This window comes from Ammospiza caudacuta, chromosome 9, assembly GCF_027887145.1.
Source record: "Ammospiza caudacuta isolate bAmmCau1 chromosome 9, bAmmCau1.pri, whole genome shotgun sequence".
Classification (NCBI taxonomy): Eukaryota; Metazoa; Chordata; class Aves; order Passeriformes; family Passerellidae; genus Ammospiza; species Ammospiza caudacuta.
In genome coordinates, this window is record NC_080601.1 from 22,522,547 (window position 1) to 22,544,955 (window position 22,409).

The 22,409-nt window shown below is 40.2% G+C and overlaps 1 protein-coding gene across 4 annotated transcripts in view; it reads left to right on the plus strand.

The window, feature by feature from the left end:
• Nucleotides 1–22,409, plus strand: part of PCGF5 (polycomb group ring finger 5) — a 65,745-nt gene that overhangs the window by 11,966 nt on the left and 31,370 nt on the right. For 3 of the 4 annotated variants that reach the window (XM_058810074.1, XM_058810076.1, XM_058810077.1), the window contains exons 1-2: nucleotides 19,400–19,503; nucleotides 19,933–20,242. In XM_058810074.1, coding sequence (XP_058666057.1) covers nucleotides 20,131–20,242 — 112 coding nt within the window. In that variant the 5' untranslated portion in view covers nucleotides 19,400–19,503; nucleotides 19,933–20,130. Of the gene's footprint in view, nucleotides 1–2,959; nucleotides 3,032–19,399; nucleotides 19,504–19,932; nucleotides 20,243–22,409 lie in introns of those variants that run through there. The other variant, XM_058810075.1, reaches the window with a different exon arrangement.

Consider the following 22,409-nt stretch of genomic DNA (forward strand, 5'->3'; position numbering starts at 1 on the left):
CTCTTGATATTATCTTTCATTAACTAAATGGAAAAATTTGAGATAAAGTAAGTAGTATTCAAAACCAGATTATTCAGTCTAGTTGATTAAAAGAAAAGAAAATTACTGTATATTAGCAAATTATGTAATAAAAACCAGAGTAATTCAGACTACTATTTTTAATTTTTTTTAACATTTGAAACCAGTGATGATTTTTGTAGATCACTCTTTACAATAGAAAATTAAGAAGGATGCTTTAATCAAAATAATCTGTTTAACTACAGGAGAAAATATTTTTAATGCAACTCAGATTAGATGATTGGCCTTTTTTTACTTGATATGTATTACAGTAAAGGTTCTGCAGTCTTTGCTGTAACTTTTGGAAGTTTAATTGCACGCAGTCCTGGCAGAGAGTTCTTTGCACAATTACCTGAAATTCTCCAGAATTCAGATTGCTATTTCAGAAAAAGCAGAACAGAGACATCTGTAACAAAAAGAGAGCAGGATGACATTAATCAGGTGAGACATTTTCAAAGCACAACACATCTAGTGTGGTTTGTCAGCACTTTATAGAGGCATGATAGGGTCCCTTGTAAAATACCTGACTGCTTAAGTTTTAAATGGTCTTCTATGTTCTTTTTTGATGAGTAGTATTCAAAAAGTATGTGGAAAGTAAAGCAACAGCTGCTCTGCAAAAGATAGCCCTGGGATACAAGGGAGAGCTGTGTACTGTATTTGCATAACATGCTGGTCTCAAAGTAGGTTAGACATCTGCTTAGCCATGAAGTTTTCTGTAAAAATACTGTTCCTCGTTTGTTCTGTATTAAACCCTTCTCCATTTATATTTTTATGTTATTTAAAAATAAACCTAGAAAATATGTGTTGTTTTAACCATTAATAAAAACAAACCAGCTAAGGTGCAGAATGGTCCAAGATCAGCATTCCAGAATTCTTTCAGAAAGAAGAAAATCAGACTCGATTGAATGGCTCATATTTATTTTTAAAATAAGGTTAGAGGAAATAAATATCGTGTGGAATTGTATGCCCAGCTTCCCTAAAGTAACACAGGGGTGTATGTTGTGTAAATAAAACTAGCATATGCTTAGGAGCCATAAGAAGTCAGGATTCTTATCTTTATGGCTCCTGCTCTTCGTTGTGGCAATTTTTTTCAGACCACTGACACAAAATAAATATTTTGTTATGATCAATAAATATCCCTGTTACTAACCACATTCTTTAAGCCATCTTTTTACAATATTTCAGTGGTATGCAAGACAGAGCTTTACTTCAGATGTGCAGTAATCATTAAGCCCCTTTAGGAGATTCTCTGTGTGCTCCAAGAAGTAGATTAAACTAGTTCTTCTCTATTCATAATATTTTTCATATGTGACAGTAAGGCAGTGTTTATTTTAAGAGTCAAAAGCCACAGGTCCAAATCCCCTTAAAGTCAGTAGGGAAAACGGTTTGCAATGACTTCTGACTTAGACTCTACATTGGATTTCTATTTTACCCATAAAATTTATGTATGAAAACTTAATGCAAAGTGGTTTTTATTTTTGATGTAATACAGGATTTTAGTGCTCAGTGAGAGGACATTAAGAATATTCAGTAATACAAATGATACCTTTCTATGAATTGCAGTAAAAGCAACAAGTATTTAGTGGGATGACACCCAAAAATACTATCATTTGTATCTAATATATTCTCAGTCTTAACAATATTTAATAACTTGATATCAATATCTGTCTGAGATTATGCCATAAATCTGTATGGCTTCTTGTAAAGCATTTATTTACCATAGACATGAAACATCTTCCTGCAATGTGAACAATGTCCCTAACATCTGTCACAATCTTGTCACGCATCCTCTTCCCTGGGTGAGAAACATGTGCAGTTCATGGCTATGTTCTGGTAAAATTTTTGTGTTTAGTTTGTGGCAAGTCCGCTGACAGCGTTTATGTTGATAACTCATAATCAATGTATAGCATTACACAAAATTATTCTCATTATGCTAATTGACCTATAGGCAAACTAGAAACTGAGCTGGATGCTGGCTAGGTAAGGACTTCATCTGGCACCCAGCCCACTCCTGCATTCTTTGCATCCCTCAGTGACGTTGGTCATGTCATACCATGCCCATCTGCATCTGGCCATGGAGAAATGAGACAGCCCATATCTTCTTGTAACACAAATACAGGCTTAGTCACAAGTGTGCATAAACACCCAGTTCCTACTCATACATCACTGGGCAGCACAACAGAAAGGTGGGAAATCATTCCTTTTGTTTATTATATTGTTTTTGTGGATTAAGCTCAGTGGGCAGCTAAGCACCACAAATTGCTCACTCACTCACCCCAAGCCCCTGTGAGATGAGGGAAGAGAAAAACTAAGAAAAGTTTGGGATTGAGGTAAAAAAAAAAGTTTTAAAGTTTATGAAGTGAAGGATAGATGAAAGACGAGAGGAAGGAAAGAAAGCAAGTGGGGCAAAAAGTTACTGTCCACATTCTGCAAGAGGACTGATGAACATTCAGTTCCAAGGAAATGACAGCTAACATCCCTAAGGCCCCTGTTACTCCTTATCATGACTGAATGTGGTGTTACATGGCATGAAATATCTCCTTGCTTAGTTCAGATCATCTGGTTGTATCCTCTGCCAATGTATTGCACCTTCACTGTGGCTGGAGTGAGAAAGAGAGAAGGGCTGTGTGCTGGCCAAGCACTGCTCAGGAATAGGCAGAACCTTAGTGTGCTATCAGCTCTGTTTTGGGGAGGTAACTAAAAGACCATATGAGCTGCTGGGAAGAAAGTTAATTCTGTCCTAGCCAGGCCCAGTACAGTTATTTAGCAGGAGGACTTAGGAAGCATTTGAGACTTAAGCTATAAAAAGCCATAGAGAATGTCTGAATAACAAAATATTTTTCAGGAAGGAGGAACACAGTATTTTATAGATAACCTTAGTGCTTTTGAAGACATTTCATAGGTCACATGGTGCAGGAGATGAATATTTCTAACTCAGACTGTGAAGGAAATCTGCACATAAAAGATATTCAAGGTACGTATTTGTGTGTCCCGTTGAAGTTGCTCAAGAATTGAAAAATAAGAATTTATGTTTGTCTTGGACAAAAGTTGTATTAAGGTCAGTAGGTACTCTGTTTCATTCCTCTCACTGCAGAAAACAGACTACTTATACAGTTGTGTGCATTACATAATCCTCAGCTTTCTCTACTAGAGTATCAATTTTCTTGTGCAGGAGCCTTTTGGATGTTTTGACTGAATATCTTATGTTTGTGCCTACTCCTGTCTAACACAATGCATTCCTTTTTTAGAGAAATGAGATATGAAAGATCATATTGGGCATTAGTCTGGTGGAACTGAATTTTTTGCTGGAATCTACCAAGTTTTGCAGGTTTACTCTGAGTGCTGTTTTGGGAATAGAGAGAAAAAAAGGTGCTGTTATTTTTGTTGACACAGAGTCCATAGGGATGTAAGCAGTCTAGTGTGCCTCATGTGAGTAGTTTTCTTTACATAACAGTGTTTGAATATTGTGTGAAAACATTATTCTTTATTCTTTCTTGACCTCTGCTCACGTGCTAGTGAAGTGAGTCCCTGACTCCATTGTGAAGTAGAGAGTTTGCTTGAGAGCTTATGAAGTATTGGAAGTACTTTAGACAGAATAGAAGATACTTAATGTCTAACCATCGGGATTTGGGAGGTCTGAGGAAGGGACTAGAAAAAGAACACAAATTTGGCAGTCTCAAATGAGCAATTTCTGCTTGTGCAGTGATCACAACCTAAGCAAACATAACAAAACACCCTTGGGACTATAATGGCATCATTTTGGTTTTAGGACTGACAAGTGCAGTAGAGCAGTGGACCAGAGGACCACTTTGATTCTGAATAGTCCACGGGCTTCCAGCACACTTGTGTTAGATAATGCACTGGAATTTTCTCACATAAGAATGACAGGAATTAGGAGTGACACTTTGTTCTCCCAGTTATCAATGCACTGAGGGCACTGGTGGTATCCTTTATTTGATGTCTTCAGCCCTGGTTATTGGGAGACTGTGGTACTTGTGCGTGTGTGGAATGAGAGTAGTTTACAAGCACACTTCTAACCACACTGCAAACAGTGCAATGATGGACATATTATATTTAAACCTCACTGTAGAGTGAATCTGTAACAGTGAATCTGTAAAAGTAACAGAAATTCTTCTATTTCCAACCAAAAATACTTTCAGTTAATTACAAACATAAAACAGTATTTCTGTTTCAGTGATTATTAATATTAACTGCTGCTTTGTAAATGAGCATAACTGTGCATTTTTATTTCCTTTTTAGTAAGTCATGTATAGCTGTAAAACACTATATCAGCTCTAGATGTGTATTAACAATCAATCTCTTCATCACAGCAGAGGTAAAAGTACATTTAAATAAATCATAGAGACATAAAAATAACTTGTTTCAGGAAGTCATGATGGTATTGTGTGGGATTAGGCTGTGTAAACAGCAATATTCATGTTCATGAGATGTTTCTTAATATGAAAAAAGATGAGTTGATGGGTCTGAATCTTAACCATCTTAAGTGATCATTTGCCCTTGCTTAAAACCAAATTCAAAAATGCAATTAAAACAAAAAGTTCTGTTTCAGTCACAAACATTTAAAATTTTGTATCTATAAATACACAGACATACACTATATAAAGGCATGAAGTTCTGAAGAATCCAGCTTTTTATCTTCAAATATTGCATCTTGCAAAATGTTTTACTTGCCTCGATATGCTGAGAATTTGAGACTTAATTTTTTACCAATCCTGTTCTAAAACTATCTGTCAATATCTTGACTATTTTCAGGAGCTGGTATCAAAAGCAGTATGAGCCAAAATGTAGGCTAAATGTTCAGTATGGCTATTTTTTAAAAGTAAAATATATCACCTCAGAGATTAGCTGTCTGGTTTAAATGCATGTCAAATTAACATTCAGATGAAGACTAATGTTGTGATTAACACATTGTATTGGAATTTGAGAGTTGGAGGTTTAATTCCTAGGCAGTCATGTCTTCCCGTGTTGCTGACATCAAAAATTATTAGGAAACAGCTAGAAATATTTTAGTCTTTATGTAAAACAGGCTCAGTAATGCATCCTTTTCTTAACACAGTTGATAGGGTAGACTTTTTAGAGCAGATGGACTCTCAAAAGGGTATATTTCCACTGCAGCTGAAGGTATTAGCTAAATGGATATATTTGGATATATTTGCCCTAAATGTAATCTAGCCAGTTTTGTTAAATACCAATAAAATACTGTCAGGTGTTTCAGTAAATGGGACCCAGCTTGCCCTGGAGCTTGTGTGACTAGATTATGCTGATATATCTGCTCACTTCTGCTATTAATGGGGTTAGCTGGTTCAAAGAGTGGATCTGCTTTTCCCTTTCAAAAAACAAATTGTTTTCTTTTAAACAGCTTTTGTTTTACTCCTTTACTAAATACTGCAGTCAACCTTTAGATTTTCTTCTGATTTATTTTCTTGTAGAGGCAGCAATTTTCCATCCTGTCTCTTCCCTTGGCCCTCTCTGCCCCAAAATACACAGGCTGTTCCTTTGTGCACAGAAGACCAAAAGGCACACATCTCTGTGGCTGTTTTGCTCAACAGAGCTCTTTTACTGGGCAGTGCTAGTTGCCCCAGAATTCCCAAGGTGTATGATTTCCTTGGTGCTTTCAGAAAAGCAGAAAACAGACCTAATTAAAGCTTGAGTCCATGGAGTTGTGCCCAGATCTCCCTAGAGCTGGATTGTGATAATACATAGCCTGGACCCTAAATTTGGCTACCCTCATTCTCATCCTGAACCATGCCCAACAGAGAGCCCATTTCCAGCCTGAATTATCCACTTCTGGAATGGCAGTCCCCTCTAGGACAGTTGGGTTGTAGGTGTTCTAAAGTCAGGCAGTGACCTGAATATAGAACTTAATTGATGGAGTAGAATTCTGTACTGTGAAAGGACATCTTCTGGAATTTGAGATTATTGAGTTTTCCTCTTTGTGAAGAATTCAGACTCCTGTTGCATAAATAATATGGAATAACATCTCTACCCCAAAGCTATACTATTTTGAAAACACAATTATTTCTCAGGAAGCTACATTTGTTCATCAGATTTTGAGTTAAAATTTAGTGCCTCTAAGAAATGGAGCAACCCACAGAAGCAGGGGGATGCAGAAGGGACATGAGAAATAGAAAAAACTTGAATGAAGGGAAAAAAGGGGGAAATTGGGCCATGCAGAGCAGCCATTAACCCAGTTTAACAGGACTGTGTATTTTGCTGTTATGCACTATTCCAGGAAGCTTACTATAAAATGGTAGTTTTGTCCTTAAATTAGTAGATTTTCTATAATTGAATTTTTTAGATATATCATGGAGCAAATGGGAATGGACACAAAGCTGCTGTGCAATCTGATACCAATCTGTGCTGATCTTTAGGAGAAGGCAGTGGGTTTGTTTAGCTGACATTATGGTGCTCAGCACAGTGGATGCCAATGGATAATGCAGACAAGGAGGTGGCAGAGGCAGTGCAGGCTTGGGTGTGTCCCAGGTCTCTCTCTCAGGAGAGACCAAAGTCGTGGTGTGAGAGCAGAGCCCAGCACTCACCATGGCATTCACCTCTGATACAGCTCAGACCCAGCTGGAGTGACCAACACCTTATACACTTGCTGTTTGCAGGCAGCCTAAAACTGCATGAAATGAACATATTCCTGACCTGTTGAGTAATTCTGGTTGGTATTTCACAGCATCCCTGGATCACTGAGGTTGGAAAGGATCTCTGGAGCTCATCTATTCCATGTCCCCTTCTGAAAGTGAGATCAACAGATAAGGTTGCTCATGACCTTATCCAGTTCGGTTTTGAAAGTTTTCAGTGATGGAGGCTCCACTTACTTTTACTATTTCCCACAGTTACAGTTTTATTGTTCTTTGGCCACTAAGTGCCATTTAAATGGCTCCTGTGTACATCAGTGACAGTGGTTTGGAAAATAACACCATTGAGAGGTCATGTTCATAGCAAGGATGTTTGCTTTAACAAGCATAGTAAAATTGACTTTTTACTGAGTAAAAATTGTATGTAAAGATTTGGCCAGGGGTTCCTAAAATCCAGACAAACTATGGAGTTACTTTTTCCTTCTTTAAAAAAGTGACTGGAAGCAATCTATCTTCAACAAACCAGTACACTTTCCATTTCTCTTTGTTATGGCTATCTTTGTTAGGTGGTTTTGTTAGCACCATATTAATTGCACTAAAAGCATTACTTCTCAGGAGTATTTTTGAGTCTCTACTGAAATTCATTTGCATTTCCTTATTGACTGAGGGACATTAACAAAAAATAGGATTATAAGAAACCAGTTTCAGTACCTCATCTTATGTTTTCAACTGTTCTTGAGTTTTTTATACTATTAACTGATATATAAAGAAAAAGGCAGGGTAAAGGTATTGCTTCACTGGTACAAATGTTAAGAAAAACAGATGCAATGAAGAAAATTGTACAATAGATTTTAAATATATCAGGTAAAACTGTGAATTGCTATTTTATTATTGAAATTATCTGTTTTAGACATATTTTGTAACAATGGTTTCTGTCAAGAATTGGGTAAGTTGATGCATAATGGAAGACACAGCCCCCAAATACATATTTTAGTTCCTGACTGATAGAGGGTTATGTTGGCACCAGTGTTTCTGACAAGTTTAAAAGACACAGGATAAAACATTAGACAGAATTCCATATTTCTCAGCAGGAAAAATGTAAATCTCCTTAATTTTATTCCTACTGAGCTGAGGCAACTGAGGTCTTGTATTTAACTGTGAATTATTAAATAGCATGATGATGATAGGAGCAGACTGTGTGTTACATGTATCAACAAGTTCTCATAAGCCAAATTCCTTGTCAAAATTTCATATTCCCATCTATGCATTCGTGATAAAGGGAAATAATTTTAAGAGTATTATGCCTTTTACTCTTAAAAGCTTCCCAAGGATATTAGATTATGGAATGGAGTGAGATTAGCCATATAAATTGATAGGTAATACCTTCTAGCTTCATGCCTCTAGAACCTAAAGTTATTACAGCACTGAAGAAAATAGTCACATCTAAAAAAACTCAGTAAAATGCACACAGATTGCAGTAATGTAGAAAGGTCAGAAATTGGATATCTTTACCATAGTTTGTCATTTGCTTTGGAAAACCATTCTTGAAATGTATTTAACATTTATGGGAGCTCATTTCATTACAAAATGTGAAAAATTTTTCAAGTAAAAATGTTAGGGGTATGTTTGTGCTTTTTCAAGTGTGTTGATACAGTGAAAAGTCAGCTGGAAATCTGAAGATGAGCTGTTATAGCTGTGATAAATCTCATCTCATAGAATCTCTTAGTGTTTGACAGTCGCTATAGAATTTGGAACTCTTGCAACACAGCTTAGAAATAGCAGTGAGGTATGAAACAAAAGTAAAGAATGATGCATTCTCTCTACTGACTTACACACCTTTTTACTATATAAGGAGGTGACTGTTACATATATCTGTACATTCCTGCATGAATTTCTAGATTAAAGCTTGATGAAAACTGATAGTCACAATTTTAATAAGCTCTGTAGGCTTGCATGAACTCTGGGCATGCATAGTGAAGCAAGATAGTAATGTTTGTACAATCCAGGCCTAAAGATGTAACATAAATATAGTTAACCTGCCATGTAAGTATAGATATCCCTGCAGGGCAGTTTAGTGATTTTAGTAAGACTGTGATTCCTTGTGAGGAGGAAATTAAGATCTGTTTCTCTGTATACAGAACAGGATTCTTAATACAATGATCCAATTTGTACATTTGATAGATGTTTTCATTAAGTGCTATTATATATTTAAGGACCAAAACAGGTATTATTTTGTTGTATACAAGCATCTTGATTTCTAGAAGGGCTTTGCCTGTACTGGTATGCATTTTAGACTCAAAAGCATGTAATTTCCTGAAGTATTAGCTACATTTCTCACCAACGTTTTTTTCCTTCAGAACTTTGTAGCCAAGTAGTCCACAAACATGTCTAGTTGATGAGACTGGACAAGTTCAAAATGTGAGAATGAGCTTCAGCAGGCAGTACAATTTTGTGAAAGTAGGGTCATATATATTCATTGTATTCTGAGAAAGACTCAGCTCTGCTCTGTCGAGAACCCTAAAAACAGGGAGTCCAAACTGCCACAGCCTAGTCAGCTAAAAGCCACATGATCTCATTAGCACTGCACTAAATCCAGACTTCCAAGTACTACAAGAGGAAGTTCAAGATGCAGGGATGGTAAACATGGTCTCTTAGTTTCTCATTGATTTTGTTTTCATTCAGTTAAATGCACATAAACCAAGAATATGCTGCTTACATGCAGGCAGAGTCTGAAGGCCAGGATTCTATAATTGCAAAAACAATATCAAGCTTATTTTGCATACTCGAGAATTGTTTTATACATCTTTTCTTTAGAAAACTCCATTATGATAATGTCACATGCTTGACACCATTTATACAAACTTCTTTGGTTGCACGCAGTCGTGGAGCTAAGGCTGGGCAAACCAGCAGTCAACTTCCTAAGCTAATGTCACTGCAGAACTGGCAGATGATGCCAAGTTATGGGCTGATTGCTCACTTGAGAATAGGTTCTGGCTAGAATCCTGAGTTTGTCTCTCCTCAAAACTAGCACATTATTCACATGAAGAATCAACTAAATGTATCAGTTTTGCTTAATTGTTACCATTAGTATAGTGGATAAAAATCATTAGAATTTCAAGATGATGCTTTCTGTGAAATATTACATGCAGTGACTTTCATTTATTAATGTGAACTGTTAAAAACATCTAAAATACCTAAAGGGCTTTTATTTTTCCTTTTTCTTATGGAAGGTTTTTTATCTAACTCAGTAGGCCAAATTCCACAGTGACTTTAGTCATATGATTAGATGGACAGCATCACATGGAATATGTTGCTGCACAGACCTCTATATACATATATATGTTAAATTGATGTCAAAAAAGATCATAGGGAGGATGTGAAGCTTGGTATCTTGGTATGCCCCCTATTTTCTCTTAGTTTATCCAGAAGAAGCATTCTCTGTTTTACAATTTGAATGCACAGTTGTCTGTGTTTAGTTTTCTCAGGCAAAGCTGACTGTTTCAATGGGCTGACAAAGTGGCAGTTCCCATGAATGAGTCCCATGCAGTTCAAATGAAATGGAGTCCACCAAACATTGTGTTACTAATTTAAAGGTTTTATTCTTGAGAGAGCTGCAAAGAGAACTCCTGTTGAAAATCGATTGAAATAGAGTAGTTAGCTCCCTAAGACATTGTGAATATCCTTAATTTGTCTTGTAAAAGATGAGGCAATTTGGTTGCTACTTTTCTATCTCCCTTCAAGCCTGTTTGTTTTCTGGTTCTGCCATCATAACAGTCATGCGTAGATTTTGTTGAGGATTGCTTTTGCTGAGCTTATTGACGTTTTAAATTTGTTTTGACTTAAGAGCTAGTAGCAAGTCTTGTTTTTAATTTGCAGTGCAAGTTGATTGCATAATTGTGAAGCTGTTTGACATGTGTGATACAATTTGATTTGCATTCCTGCCAGTTTTCAACTGTAAGAAAACAAAATCTGTTGGTAACAGTTTTAGTAGGAGTCACTGGATGCTTCTTACAGTTTGTTTTCATTGTTTTCATTTGTCTTTTAATTTAATGGAAATTGAGAGATGAAACTCTATAAAACTATTTGAAGACTTGAGGTTATTGTTTAGCTGAGCTGTATATGTTGATGTAAGTGGCTTTGATAATTTGAGGGGGAAAATATTATCTGTAATTGGTATTTTTATATAATATATGTGTACAATGCAGTATAGAATGGAAGAAAATATATATTATTTACAGAAACAAGGATTTTTTTAAAAGTAATACAATTATAGCAAGTATCCATTAGGATGTCTTGTGAAAAAGCATAGACTATGTTGTGACTTCATTAGCAAACTTGAAACCTATGTTCATACTGTTGTAGAAATACATTTCCCCTGGAAGGAGGCATATATCAAATTGGCAAAGTGTTTGCTCTGTGACACAGATCCTGGAAGTCTGTGGGGCAGACATAGTCTTGCCCATGGAGACAACAGCTGTATCAGGCTGCTCTGTGCATGAGTACACCACTGGAATTTTTCTGATAATGTAGCTCTGAGTATCGCTGATTGGTTTATTTTTTTCCATTGTGGAGTAGCAGGGAGACTTGAAGTAGCATTAATTGCAGAGCAGATTTTCTCTGGAGAAGCCTCAGAATAAGCAGGTGATACTATTGTAGAGAGCAGTGTAAAAGGAAACTGAACTGGCAGAAGCATATAATCAGATAGCAACAGGTAAAGCAGTTAAGTATTGGAGATTATATAATAACAAAAATCTCACAAGTGAGATTTCCATTAATTCAGAGAGAGTCTAATAAACTCTTCAGTAGAAGTGAAATAAATGACCAGAAACCAAAAATGTAATTCTGATGATGCAAGATGTTCGTGGTGCAAGGAGAACACCTGATTAAGAACCAAGGTAATTGTTTCAAATTATGTATCTTCTTTAAGATGTTACCAGAGCACACCACCATTACTTGTTCCAATTACACAGACTTGCTAGATTCTGTGCTTATACAGAACTGCTAGAAATTTATTTAAAGCACAGGATTGTAAAAGACTTCTTTGATCATGCCCTGTGAGTCTCCACAATCAGGCAACTCTGAAATAATGCCTGCTCCCTTGCAGCCTACAGAATATGCTAAGAACCACAAAATATTTGTTTCCAATACCCTGTGAAGGAGATGTAGCACAGCGGAGTGAAGTGCTTGGAAGTCAGCATGCCATGAGATAAATCCAGGAGAGGTTGAGAATACCACCAGTATTTTAGTTGCTCAGAGATCCTAACTCCACCACAGATCACTGGTTTTTAACCAAGCACACAGACAAATGGAGATACAGAAGCATCTTGGGTTTTTTATCTTGTAAACCACCTGAAACTGTATCAACCCTGTGAGCAGTCTCTGATGCTTCAAAGGCTAACCCCACTTCACCAAAAATCAATTACCTATGGGGAAAAAAACCAAACCAATGTACCACTTCTGTTATGGCACAATACAAAGTTTATACTATAACAAAGAGTTTTTGCCTTTAAAGCCAAAATAATGTCAATTAGGTTATTTGCACATGAAGAATCAGCTTGGCTACATGGCCATCTATACCTGCACTGTGCTTTAAAAAACCCAAACGAACCAGAAACCAACAGCTGATCACAGTTCACACATTGGACACTGGGGTAACTGAACAGACCATTTGGTCTGTAAAATTTTCTAAGTTTGTCTCACTCCCTCTGGGAAGCTTCTGAATATGTTTGTGTCTGAGGTATGTAATTATGCCTATTCCAAATATTCCTCAAAATAAAAATCCAGAATAGTGACAAAATAATCAAGGAAACAGAAGGAAAATAAATACCTTTTTAAAATATGCCCATCACACTTAAATCTACAGCTGCTTTTAGCTGAAAAGTTTGGATTCTGCTGAGATAGATTGTTGTTTTTATACTTGCAATACTTCTGAAGCCTATAATCACAGCTCTTGAATTTGCTGTTTCCAGGGAGGTATGTCAAACTGGTCACAAGATCTTCCCTCAATATGTTTAATGGTTAGCTAATAATATGTTCTAAACCAGATATTTTTTCCCTTCAACCTCTGCATACAAGTGACTGAAGTTAAATTGTCTCCTTCATGCTTGTGACAATTTCTAGTCAATTTTTGTTTCAGAGGTTTTTTTCCCTTGCATGGCAATCTCCCTCTCCCACTGCTATGACCTTGTTTCTTGTTTTCTGGTTCCCTAGCTGGGAAGAGACAGTGTGTGCTATGGCTGACCAGTGTTTCAGGGTGCTAAGGAAATGTTTAACAATACAGAGCTGCTCATCTTTCCCTTGCTGGAGTCACTTGTTTGAGTCTCTCTTCTTTACTAGCAGCCAATTATAAAGTCTGTAGGAACTTACTTTATGATTTCTCTTACTTGTAAAAAAGTTCATGGAATTTAGTTCAACACAGTTGGGACACTGTGTGACACAATTTTACCTTTCACTTGAAGTACTTCTTGAATGCATTTTTCTTGTTTATGTATTTGTCAATGGCCTAATAATACAGATGTTGGCATTTTGCAACCTGCTTTGCTACTTTACTTTAGGCTATAAAAGAAGAGTAAGCATTAAGAAATGCTGTATATGTCCCAGAAGTGCTATTATGTGCTAATATATGGCTTCTTATAGAGAGCTTAGTGAGGAGGAAGAAAAACCCTATTGGTAGAAATGTAAAACCTCGTTGCTGATCATTTTCATGAGTAACTGATGGAGATAAGAGTAGCCTGATTCCTATTGTTTCCTATCAAATCAAAGGCAGTTTTCACTCTGAGCATACTACTATTTTTATATGATAAACAATGTTAGTACTCTTTGCCTAAAAAGCAAAGAAATATGTCACATCATCCCAAGATTATGGCAAAGACTTGGATAATGGCAGTAGGAGTTAAGTTTACTTGCTGCTAGTAAATTACTCATATATATGAGAAAGTATACAAGGTGGAGCAAGGAAAATTCCAACTGGACCCAAATAAATTAATTCACAATGAGGATAGTCAGGGGTTGAGACAAATTGCCTAGACAGTTTGTATAATTGCCATCCTTACATATACTCAGACTTTCTTTGGATGAAGCTGTGAGCAGTCTGAATTAACTTTAACATTAGACCTGCTTTGAGCAAAGGCATTAGGCCAGGTGATGTCCAAAGGTCCTGCCAACCCAGTTAGTGTTCTATTCTAGATAATGTTCTGCTTGATTGGGAATTCAACACTGGAAATGAGAGATCCCAGGTCTTCTTCCTACCTGAGTAAGTATGCAGTAATTTTAACTAGGTTGCCTAGAGTTTGAGGGAGGTTGATTTTCCTGTCTGTGGTGCAGCACTGATGAAGTGACATGTGGAGTGCTGTGTCCAGTTCTTAGAACAAGAAGGACATGAAGCAAGTCTCAGAGCCCCACAGGGCCCCAAAGGTCTTTAAGGTATTGGAGCACTGTTCATATAAGGAGAGGTGGAGAGTTCGGGGACTGCTCAGCTGTGGAAAAAAAAAAAACTCAGTGGATCTTTTCAGCATATATAATTCCTTGATGGGAAGAAATGAAGATAAAGAAATCAAACTGTTCTCAGTAGTGCCCACTGACAGGAAAAGAGGTAATAGGTACAAGTTGAAACACATTAAATTCTATCTGATAACAAGAAAACTTTTTTTTTTCCACTATCAAGTTGATCAAAACTGGGACAGATTGCCCAGAGAGTGTGTACAGCTCCATCTATGGACACAGTCAAAACCCAGCTGGAATCAGTCCTGGACAACCTGCTTTAGCTGGCCCTGATTGAGCAGACAGGTTGGATTAGATGATCTCAAGAGATGTCTTCCAACCTAAGGAATTTTGTGGACATTTCAAGTTTTTTAAAGCTATAGAATGGCATTTCTATCAGATGTCTAGAGAATCAGTATCCGGTGAAGGTGAATGCTGTGGTTCTCTCTAAATGCCATTCAGATTGCCTCACAATTTCTATCAAGAAAACTAAGGATTTTTTGTTTTATTAGTTTCCTAGTTCAGATGGATTTCAGTAATTCTTTCATCTACAAAATACAAGTAACTCTTAGGATAACTGGAGGGTAGTTGGAGACTTGGCTAGAAAGAGACTCTAGAGTAGCTTGATAAGGATGTAACATTGTACCAATGTGGATCTTCTTGCAAAGTTAGTATTATTCACTCATGTAAAATTTTGCAGAGAATTTGGCTCTATTGATCAATGTTTATTTTGTCTCTGAAATTTACTTGGGAGCTGACAATGAGCGTTGGTATATTTCAAAAAGTAATATAACTGCTTTAATGAAATGCTTGGAGTTCACAAGTTTTTGTGTGTCCTGGGTGTTCCTTTCAAAAGATACATTTTATTGATATTAAATGTAAGTAATTACTCTGTTTCACATCAGGATGATACAGTAGTTATTCAGGGATTTCAAGGATGGTAATGCTTAGAAAGCAGCATTTCTATGTGTTAGGAAAGTCATATATGTGAAAAAGGACTTGGCTTTTTTAAAAAAGTAAGCACTGTGTTAGAGAACACTGAGGACTTCTGAGGGAAAGTCAGTTGATGAGAGAGTCAAAAGTTGAAGAAACAGAAAAATGACAGCAGCTGTATTTTCACCCCTCATTTGAGGGCTGTAGTCACCAGCTCTGTCATACCATGTGTCCTAGGGTGACTTTATGATACTGTATTGTATCCCCCACCATCTGCTGGTGCTGAATGTTGAGTTCTGTGCCTTAGATCCAAGAGCCAAGGGAGGGAGAAGCAGTGGTGTGCAGTTTTGTCTGCAGAAGCTTCACTTCCTTCCCAGAGTCCTTTCACTTGGTGTGCTGTCTGCAGCATGGATAGAGGCAGGGCAGCTTTCCTTTGCTTTTTAACCTGGTTTCTCATCTGTGACCTGAGTCAAGAAAGTTTTTCCTGGGACAGTGTCTTTTTTTTGGAACTGCTCAGCTTTTCCCTGGTCTGGAACGCCAGGACAATTGCTCAGGCCCCCCCCCCCACAAGTAGCACTGCAGCCTGGACAGGCCTGAGCTCTGGAGAGACTGAGTGAGAGCCAAGACAAACCCACGGAGAACCCTCTGAACCACAGAAGAACTCTCTGAATTTGCCATCTCTTCAGAATAGTGAGAGGTTTTATTGTTTAATATTATCAATTTTTCCAGGTTTGTGAATACTTTGCTTGTTAAAGAAACAGCGTTTTTCCATTTTCTTCAAGGAGATTTTCTCCTGAACTGGTTGGGGGAAGGGCTGCTGGAATCTGCCTTTTCAGAGGAGACACCTTTTGGGTGTTTTCTCCCAAGTTTGTCTCAAACCAGAACAAATATTTTGATACCGAATGTGGGGCTTGAGGAAGTAGAAAAAAATTTGTTCTGATTGCATTTTGGTTTTACTTACCCTGTATTGGGATAAAGCAGTCAGTAGCCATGCTGCCTGAATTTATAACATCTCTCTGACTTGAGGCACTGATGTCTTTCTGGTCCCTATACTTAGCCTTGTTTTCTTACCCACAGATAGCTCCAGTACTGTCCCTAACATGTAGCTTTTACAGAGGAAGGCCACTGATTAGGATTGCTGTTTTGCTGGGTATGATGATTATGATTTATAGAGGGTTAACAAAGGTACTGGGGTTTGTTCAAAATGTGCATGGTCTGTTGTTTATTCGTCTTAGCTTCAATAGCCTGTTTTGGGGATTTATTGGTAACTGCACCCAGTTTGTTAGAGGAGGAATAGGGGATGGGGTTTCCCAGCCCTTCCTCTCCTTCTTCTTTAAATCTGTTATGTCACCTTTTGAGAATATTTTGTTTCCCCTGAATGTTAAATAGACTACTTTCCTGGCATTTTATCTGGTAAGCTTCCTCTATACAGTCTGCATCTTGTCTAGAGTGAGGGCTGAGATGTCCAGCGGGGTTGAGGACGCACCTGACCCAGGCATGGAAAATCCTGAGTGCTGTGGGGAATGAGAGAAAATGGGCCAGACCCTGAAGGAATTTTCTGACCCAGTAGCCTGGGACTTCCTCTGTGAACAAATTCAGAAACCAGATGAGCTGAGGAAATATTTGCAAGAGAACCAGGACACCATGTTTCCTGTCACTAATGGCACTTACCTACTCTGATGTTCATTTCTTAATTCTGTTTCTTTCATAATATGAAATGAATGCCTTGTTTGATAGTGTTGAATGCCTTGCCTTGAATAGTGTTTTTGTTCAAACACTATTGTTACCTTTGAACTGCTATAAGTAGATCAAAATGCTCACATCACATATATGGACCTGTATGTTTAAATAAACCTGTTACATGCAGTGCTAGGAGTTAGCTATCTTTGAATTTATAATTAATTCATAGGCATTTATTAACATAATTTGCTTCCTGATCGTATAAAGCAAAAGTACTTAAGGATCTACTTTCCTCTGATAATGAAATGAGAGCTTCTTCTGTGCTGCTTCACATTTGTTCTTTATGTTGTGGTCTGGAAAGGCGCTAAAAGCCTCAGCTTTCATCACCTTCAGTCAGCATCACCTTGGTACCAGCAGGACTGAGTTCCTGCACTGTGGAGAGATGAGGCAAGAATTTGTCATGTATGCTATCACTTACCTGGCATGGGACTGCTTGTCCTTAAAAGAGGGACTTCAGCCTGACTTACGGGGATCAATACCACTTGTGTAGTCTGCAAGTATCCCAACTGCTGTGTGAGCATTACTGCATGGCCTACACAGTATAATGAATGACATAACTGAGTTTTTAATGTGCTTGAATAGAATACTGTGCATCCATTACCGTGTAAACATGAGCCCAGCTGAATTAATTCATTTAGAAAATGTTGGGTTCTTTATTTTCTCAAATGGGACACTTGATAAACTATGCTATGAAATCCCACTTAGAATATAATTTAGTTTTAAAAAAAGTCTTATCAGATGCAGTGGTTTGGAAACAGCCAGGAGAGCATCAGCAGCTGCCTGTTTTAAATGTATGTATATAAGTTTAATAATGCTGTATCAAACTACATTTGGGCAGGGCCACTCTTATGCACATTCTGAAATACGTCAAATTCTACTAAACCAACTGAATGTGACTAATGAAAATATTCCCATGATATGTATATAGTTTTTGTTGTCTCTTTCTCTATTTAGTGTTTAGCCTGTGACTTGTCAGTGTGTGTTTTGTGGTATAAAACTGCAAATAACAGGTAGCAGTAGAAGGTTTAAACCATCAAAACACAACTCCATTAAGCTATACTGAATCCTGGGGTGCATCAGGCACAGCATCCCCTGCCAGTCTGGGCAGGGGGCTGACCCCTTGTCCTCTGCTCTGGTGCAGCCTCACCCTGAGTGCTGGGGCACTTTGGGCCCCCTCAATGTAAGAAAGATCTAAAGCTGCTAGTGATTGTCCAGGGAGGGCTCTGAAGATGGTGGGGGGCCTAGAGGGGAAGCCTTGTGAGGAGCAGGTGGCTCAGGGGGAGACTTCATAGAGTCTGCAGCTTCCTCTTGAGGGGAGCAGGGAGGCAGACACTGATCTCTTCTCTATGGTGGCCAGTGACAGGACCCGAGGAAATGGCCTGAAGCCAAGTCAGGGGAGGTTTAGGAAAAGGTTCTTCACCCAAGAGGGTGGTTGGGCACTGCAACAGGGTCCCCAGGGAAGAGGTCACAGCACCAAGCCTGAGTTGGTTAAGCAGTTAGACAATGCTTCCTGGCACGTGGTGTGACTCAGGGATGCTCCTGTGCAGGAAGGGAGCTGGACTTCAATGATCCTTGTGGGTTCCTTCCAGCTCAGGATATTCTATGATTCTGTGCTGCTTCAAAAGATTTTTAGCTATATAAACTTTTGTTCATGTTGTGGAGAAATAACCTCATACAAGACGAACATTTTATCGGGAAAAATCATTCAGATTCTGTTGAATTGCTCTGTCTGGGTTATCATGCATTCATCATTGCACTGTAACTTTAATTGTAACAGTTTTTGATGCACCTGATTCAGACTAGCCATTGAAATTATGTTAATGGAGATCTATTGCCTGGTAAATATTTCAGCAGTAGGACTGGATGGCAGAAACAGGCCAAAGTTATTAAAGCCTTCAGCTGTTGCAGTACTTACACAAGGATGAAAGGGAAGAGTGCACTGGAGGCCCACTGCAAAATGAGCATTTATCTCAAAATGCAGAACAGAAGAGCAAAGATCTAAAACATTTGCAGGTAATGTGGTGGCATTGCAGCTGATATAGGAAATGTCTCCTTATGTTTATGTCATTAATTTTAAATGCAGTATTAAAGAAATTTTCAAGAAACAGCACAATTGGAAAATTAAGGCAGCATTAGTTTTATGGGTAATTACCTGGTAATATGATGGATTTCTGTGACTAGGAAGGGCAAAAGCAGATGCACTGAACCACGGGGACAGCTTTTACTCGTGCTAAGCCGTTGGCTAGTTGGTCCCGGTTCGAGGAAAGCTCACGTATTTTCACGGGATTCGGGCTAACTTAGTGCAGTGCTTAGTGTTTGCGTTTGCGGGCTGGAGAAAGGGGTTTAACTTCCACCCTTCCACGGGCAGAAGCTGAAGTTATTTTCAAGAAACGGCGCCGGTGCCCCGGCGGGTGTGTGCCGAGAGGAGGGCGCCGCCGCCGCGCTCACCTGGGGCGGGCAGCGCCGCCCGGAGCCCCGCTGCCGTCCGGCCGCCGCCGCCCCGAGCGGCGCTGCGGGCTGTGGCGCAGCGGGCTCGGCCGGGAGCAGCGCCTGCGCGCCCGTCCCGCCCGCCCCGGGACCGGCCGCGGCAGCCCGGCGGGGAGGAGGGAGCGCTCCGAGCGGGGGAGGCGCGCGGCGTTTCCCTTTCTCTTTCGCCGGGCGCCCGCCCGAGGCCGCGGGGCTGCGCCAGGTACGGCCGGGGCTGCGGCGGGGGCGGGAGGCGCCGCAGGTGCGGGAGGGGAGGGACGGGAGTCGGGCGAGCGGGGGCAGAGCCGGGCGGCCGCCGCCCTCTCCGGCCGGGGCGGCGGGGGGCTGCTCCCCGCGGGCCCGGCGCGGCCTGCGGGCCCGGCGGGGCGGAGCGGGGCGGGCTGTGCCGTGCCGGGCGGGCTGTGGCCGCGGCCCCTGCACCTGTCACCGCGGGCCCCGGCCCGTCCCGGCGGCCGCCGGAGCCCGGCGGGGCGGGGGCACGGCCTCGGAGCGCGGCTGCCGGCGCACGGCGGCTGCTGTTATGTAAATTACAGCCCCGAACGCTGCCAAGTTCATGGCGACGTTGGCCCTCCGGGGCATCGCCGCTGGCCGGCCAGGTTCACAGAGCTCTCGTTTTCCACGTGTGTTACAGGTAGGAAAATGACTCGCCCGGCACAGGAGCAGGAGTTACGAGCCGTGTCTCAGTGAGACCTGCGGAATTAGGATCAAATGCCTGGAGAAGTCCAGCTGCACAGAGCAGCGCCGCAGCTCTCGTGAACTGTGGACATCGGCGCCTCTCAGACTTGCTTCTCTGGCCCCAAGCACTCTGCCAGCGTTTCCTGCTCCACGAATGGCTACTCAGAGGAAGCACTTGGTGAAAGATTTCAATCCTCATATCACCTGCTATATCTGTAAAGGCTATCTCATCAAGCCAACTACAGTAACGGAGTGCCTCCATACCTGTAAGTAATACTTGGCAAAATAGTCCCTCCTTCATAAGTTTTTTTGTTTATTTCTAAGTGTTAATGTGTTTCATCTGGCCACTCTGCTTGTTTTTGTTTACTGAATTTTTATATTAAATATTTTTAATTAATCCAGTCTCTTCTGAAGTTTCCTAAACACTGGTCTGCAGTCTGGGTTATCTTGAACTGTGTGCAGTTCCGTGCTCCGCAGTACAAGAGAGATATGGAGCTCCTGGAGCAGGTCCAGCAGAGTAGTAAGTTGACTTGATCAAGGATCTGGAGTACCTTTCTTCCAAGGAAAGGCTGAGGGAGCTGGGCCTGTTCAGGCTCAGGAAGAGGTGGCTGAGAGGGGACCTCATTAAGGTGTGTAAATATCTAGGGTGGATGTCAAGAGGATGGAGCCAGGCTCTGCTTATTAGTGCCAACAGTAGAACAAGAGGCAATGGGCAGAAAGTGGTGCACAGGAAGTTCCACCTGAACATGAGGAAGAACTTCTTTACTATACAGTGGCCAAGCACTGGAACAGATTGCCCAGAGAGGGTGTGGAGGCTCCCTCATTGGAGATATTCAAGAGTAGTGTGGATGCAATTCCGTGCCATGTGCTCTGGGATGACCCTGCTTGAGCAGAGAGGTTGGACCAGATGACCCAGTGGGCTCCCTTCCAACCAGACCCATTCTGTGAGGGTATGTCAGCTCTGCTGGACTTGGCAGAGTACAGAGACCCTTTTGTTTGCCCTAGGCTAGTGGTGATAGTGCTGGCTCTAACACCTAACATATCACTATGGCCTGTCTGTCTCAGGTGAGATCATTAGGTCAGGTGTGCTCTTTTGATGATATAACCATGCTTGAAGCTTAAACTGATGTATCTGTTGGCAGTATGTGTGATGGATACACTAGTCTGGTCAGTAGTGGCCCACATCTCTCTAATGTGTTCCATAGCACACTGCAGAGAAGTATTTGAAGGTGGCAAAATATTTAATTAGGAAATAGATCTCTTTCAATGAAACTGTGTCAGGAAAAGTTGTTTAGGTTGTCTTCTGCTCCTACTACATCATCATACATTGTCATGTATGAAGTATATTAAACATATGAAGGGCCCTGTCAAACTCTCTCATCTTAATTTCACAAGCATATTTACATGCTTGTTTTTTTTACATTTTTTTCTGACTAGCCGGTAGTTTCACTGGACCTCCTTTAGAATTTGATATCTTTCCAAATAACATTTGAAGTCTTCTAAAAGAAGAGTAAGAGGAAGCATATGTCTTTTGGTAGATTTCCCATTTTTAAACCTTTAATAAATATCAGTTAAAATCCTTGCCTTGGCATTTCCTGTAGTTGCTATGCAGTGTTGTTCTTGCAGTTGTTAATGTCTTCACTGTTAATTTTTACAATTTGGTGTTGCATCCCTACTACATGAAACACACAGAGAATTAAAACAATGGAAGGCACTGTGCAGCAGGAAAATTACAGCACAGTGGCCATCACAGAAACTGGCAGGATAACTCACACAATTGGAAGGATGCAGTGGATGGCTATAAAACTCTCCAGAAAGGAGAGGCAAGGAAGGAGACCTGGTACGGTAGCGCCAGGAAGTGTGTTAGGGAGTGTTTTGAGTGTCTAGAACTCAGTGATGGTGATGATGGAGTTGAATGTTCATGGGTAAGAACTGGGGTAATGGCCAACAAGGCAGGTACCACGGTGGAGTCTGTTAGGAATGACCTAACCAGAATGAAGAGGTAGATGAAACATTTGAAAAGCAGCTGAGGGAAGTCTTGCAGTCACTAGATCTTGTTCAGTTTAACAGATGCCTACTGGAAATAGCAGAGAGAAGACAGTCTAGGAGGTTCCTGGAGTGGGTGGAGGATAACTTCTTGACATAGTTGGTAAGGAAGGCCCTGCTGGACCTGCTGTTTGTGAACAGAGAGGGACTGGTGGGTGCTGTGAAAGTTGGAGGATGTCTTTGGGCACAGCAATCACAAAAAGATAGTTTTCAATTCTTGGAAAAGTAGGGAGGGCATTTAGCAGAACCACTTCCCTGAACGTCTGGAGGGCAGATTTTGTAGCCTGGTTGATGGGGTCCCTTGGGAGGCAGTCCTGAAGGGCAGAAGTGTCCAGGAAGGCTGTATGTGCTTTGAGAAGGAAATCCTAAAGGCACCAGGAGCAGGTT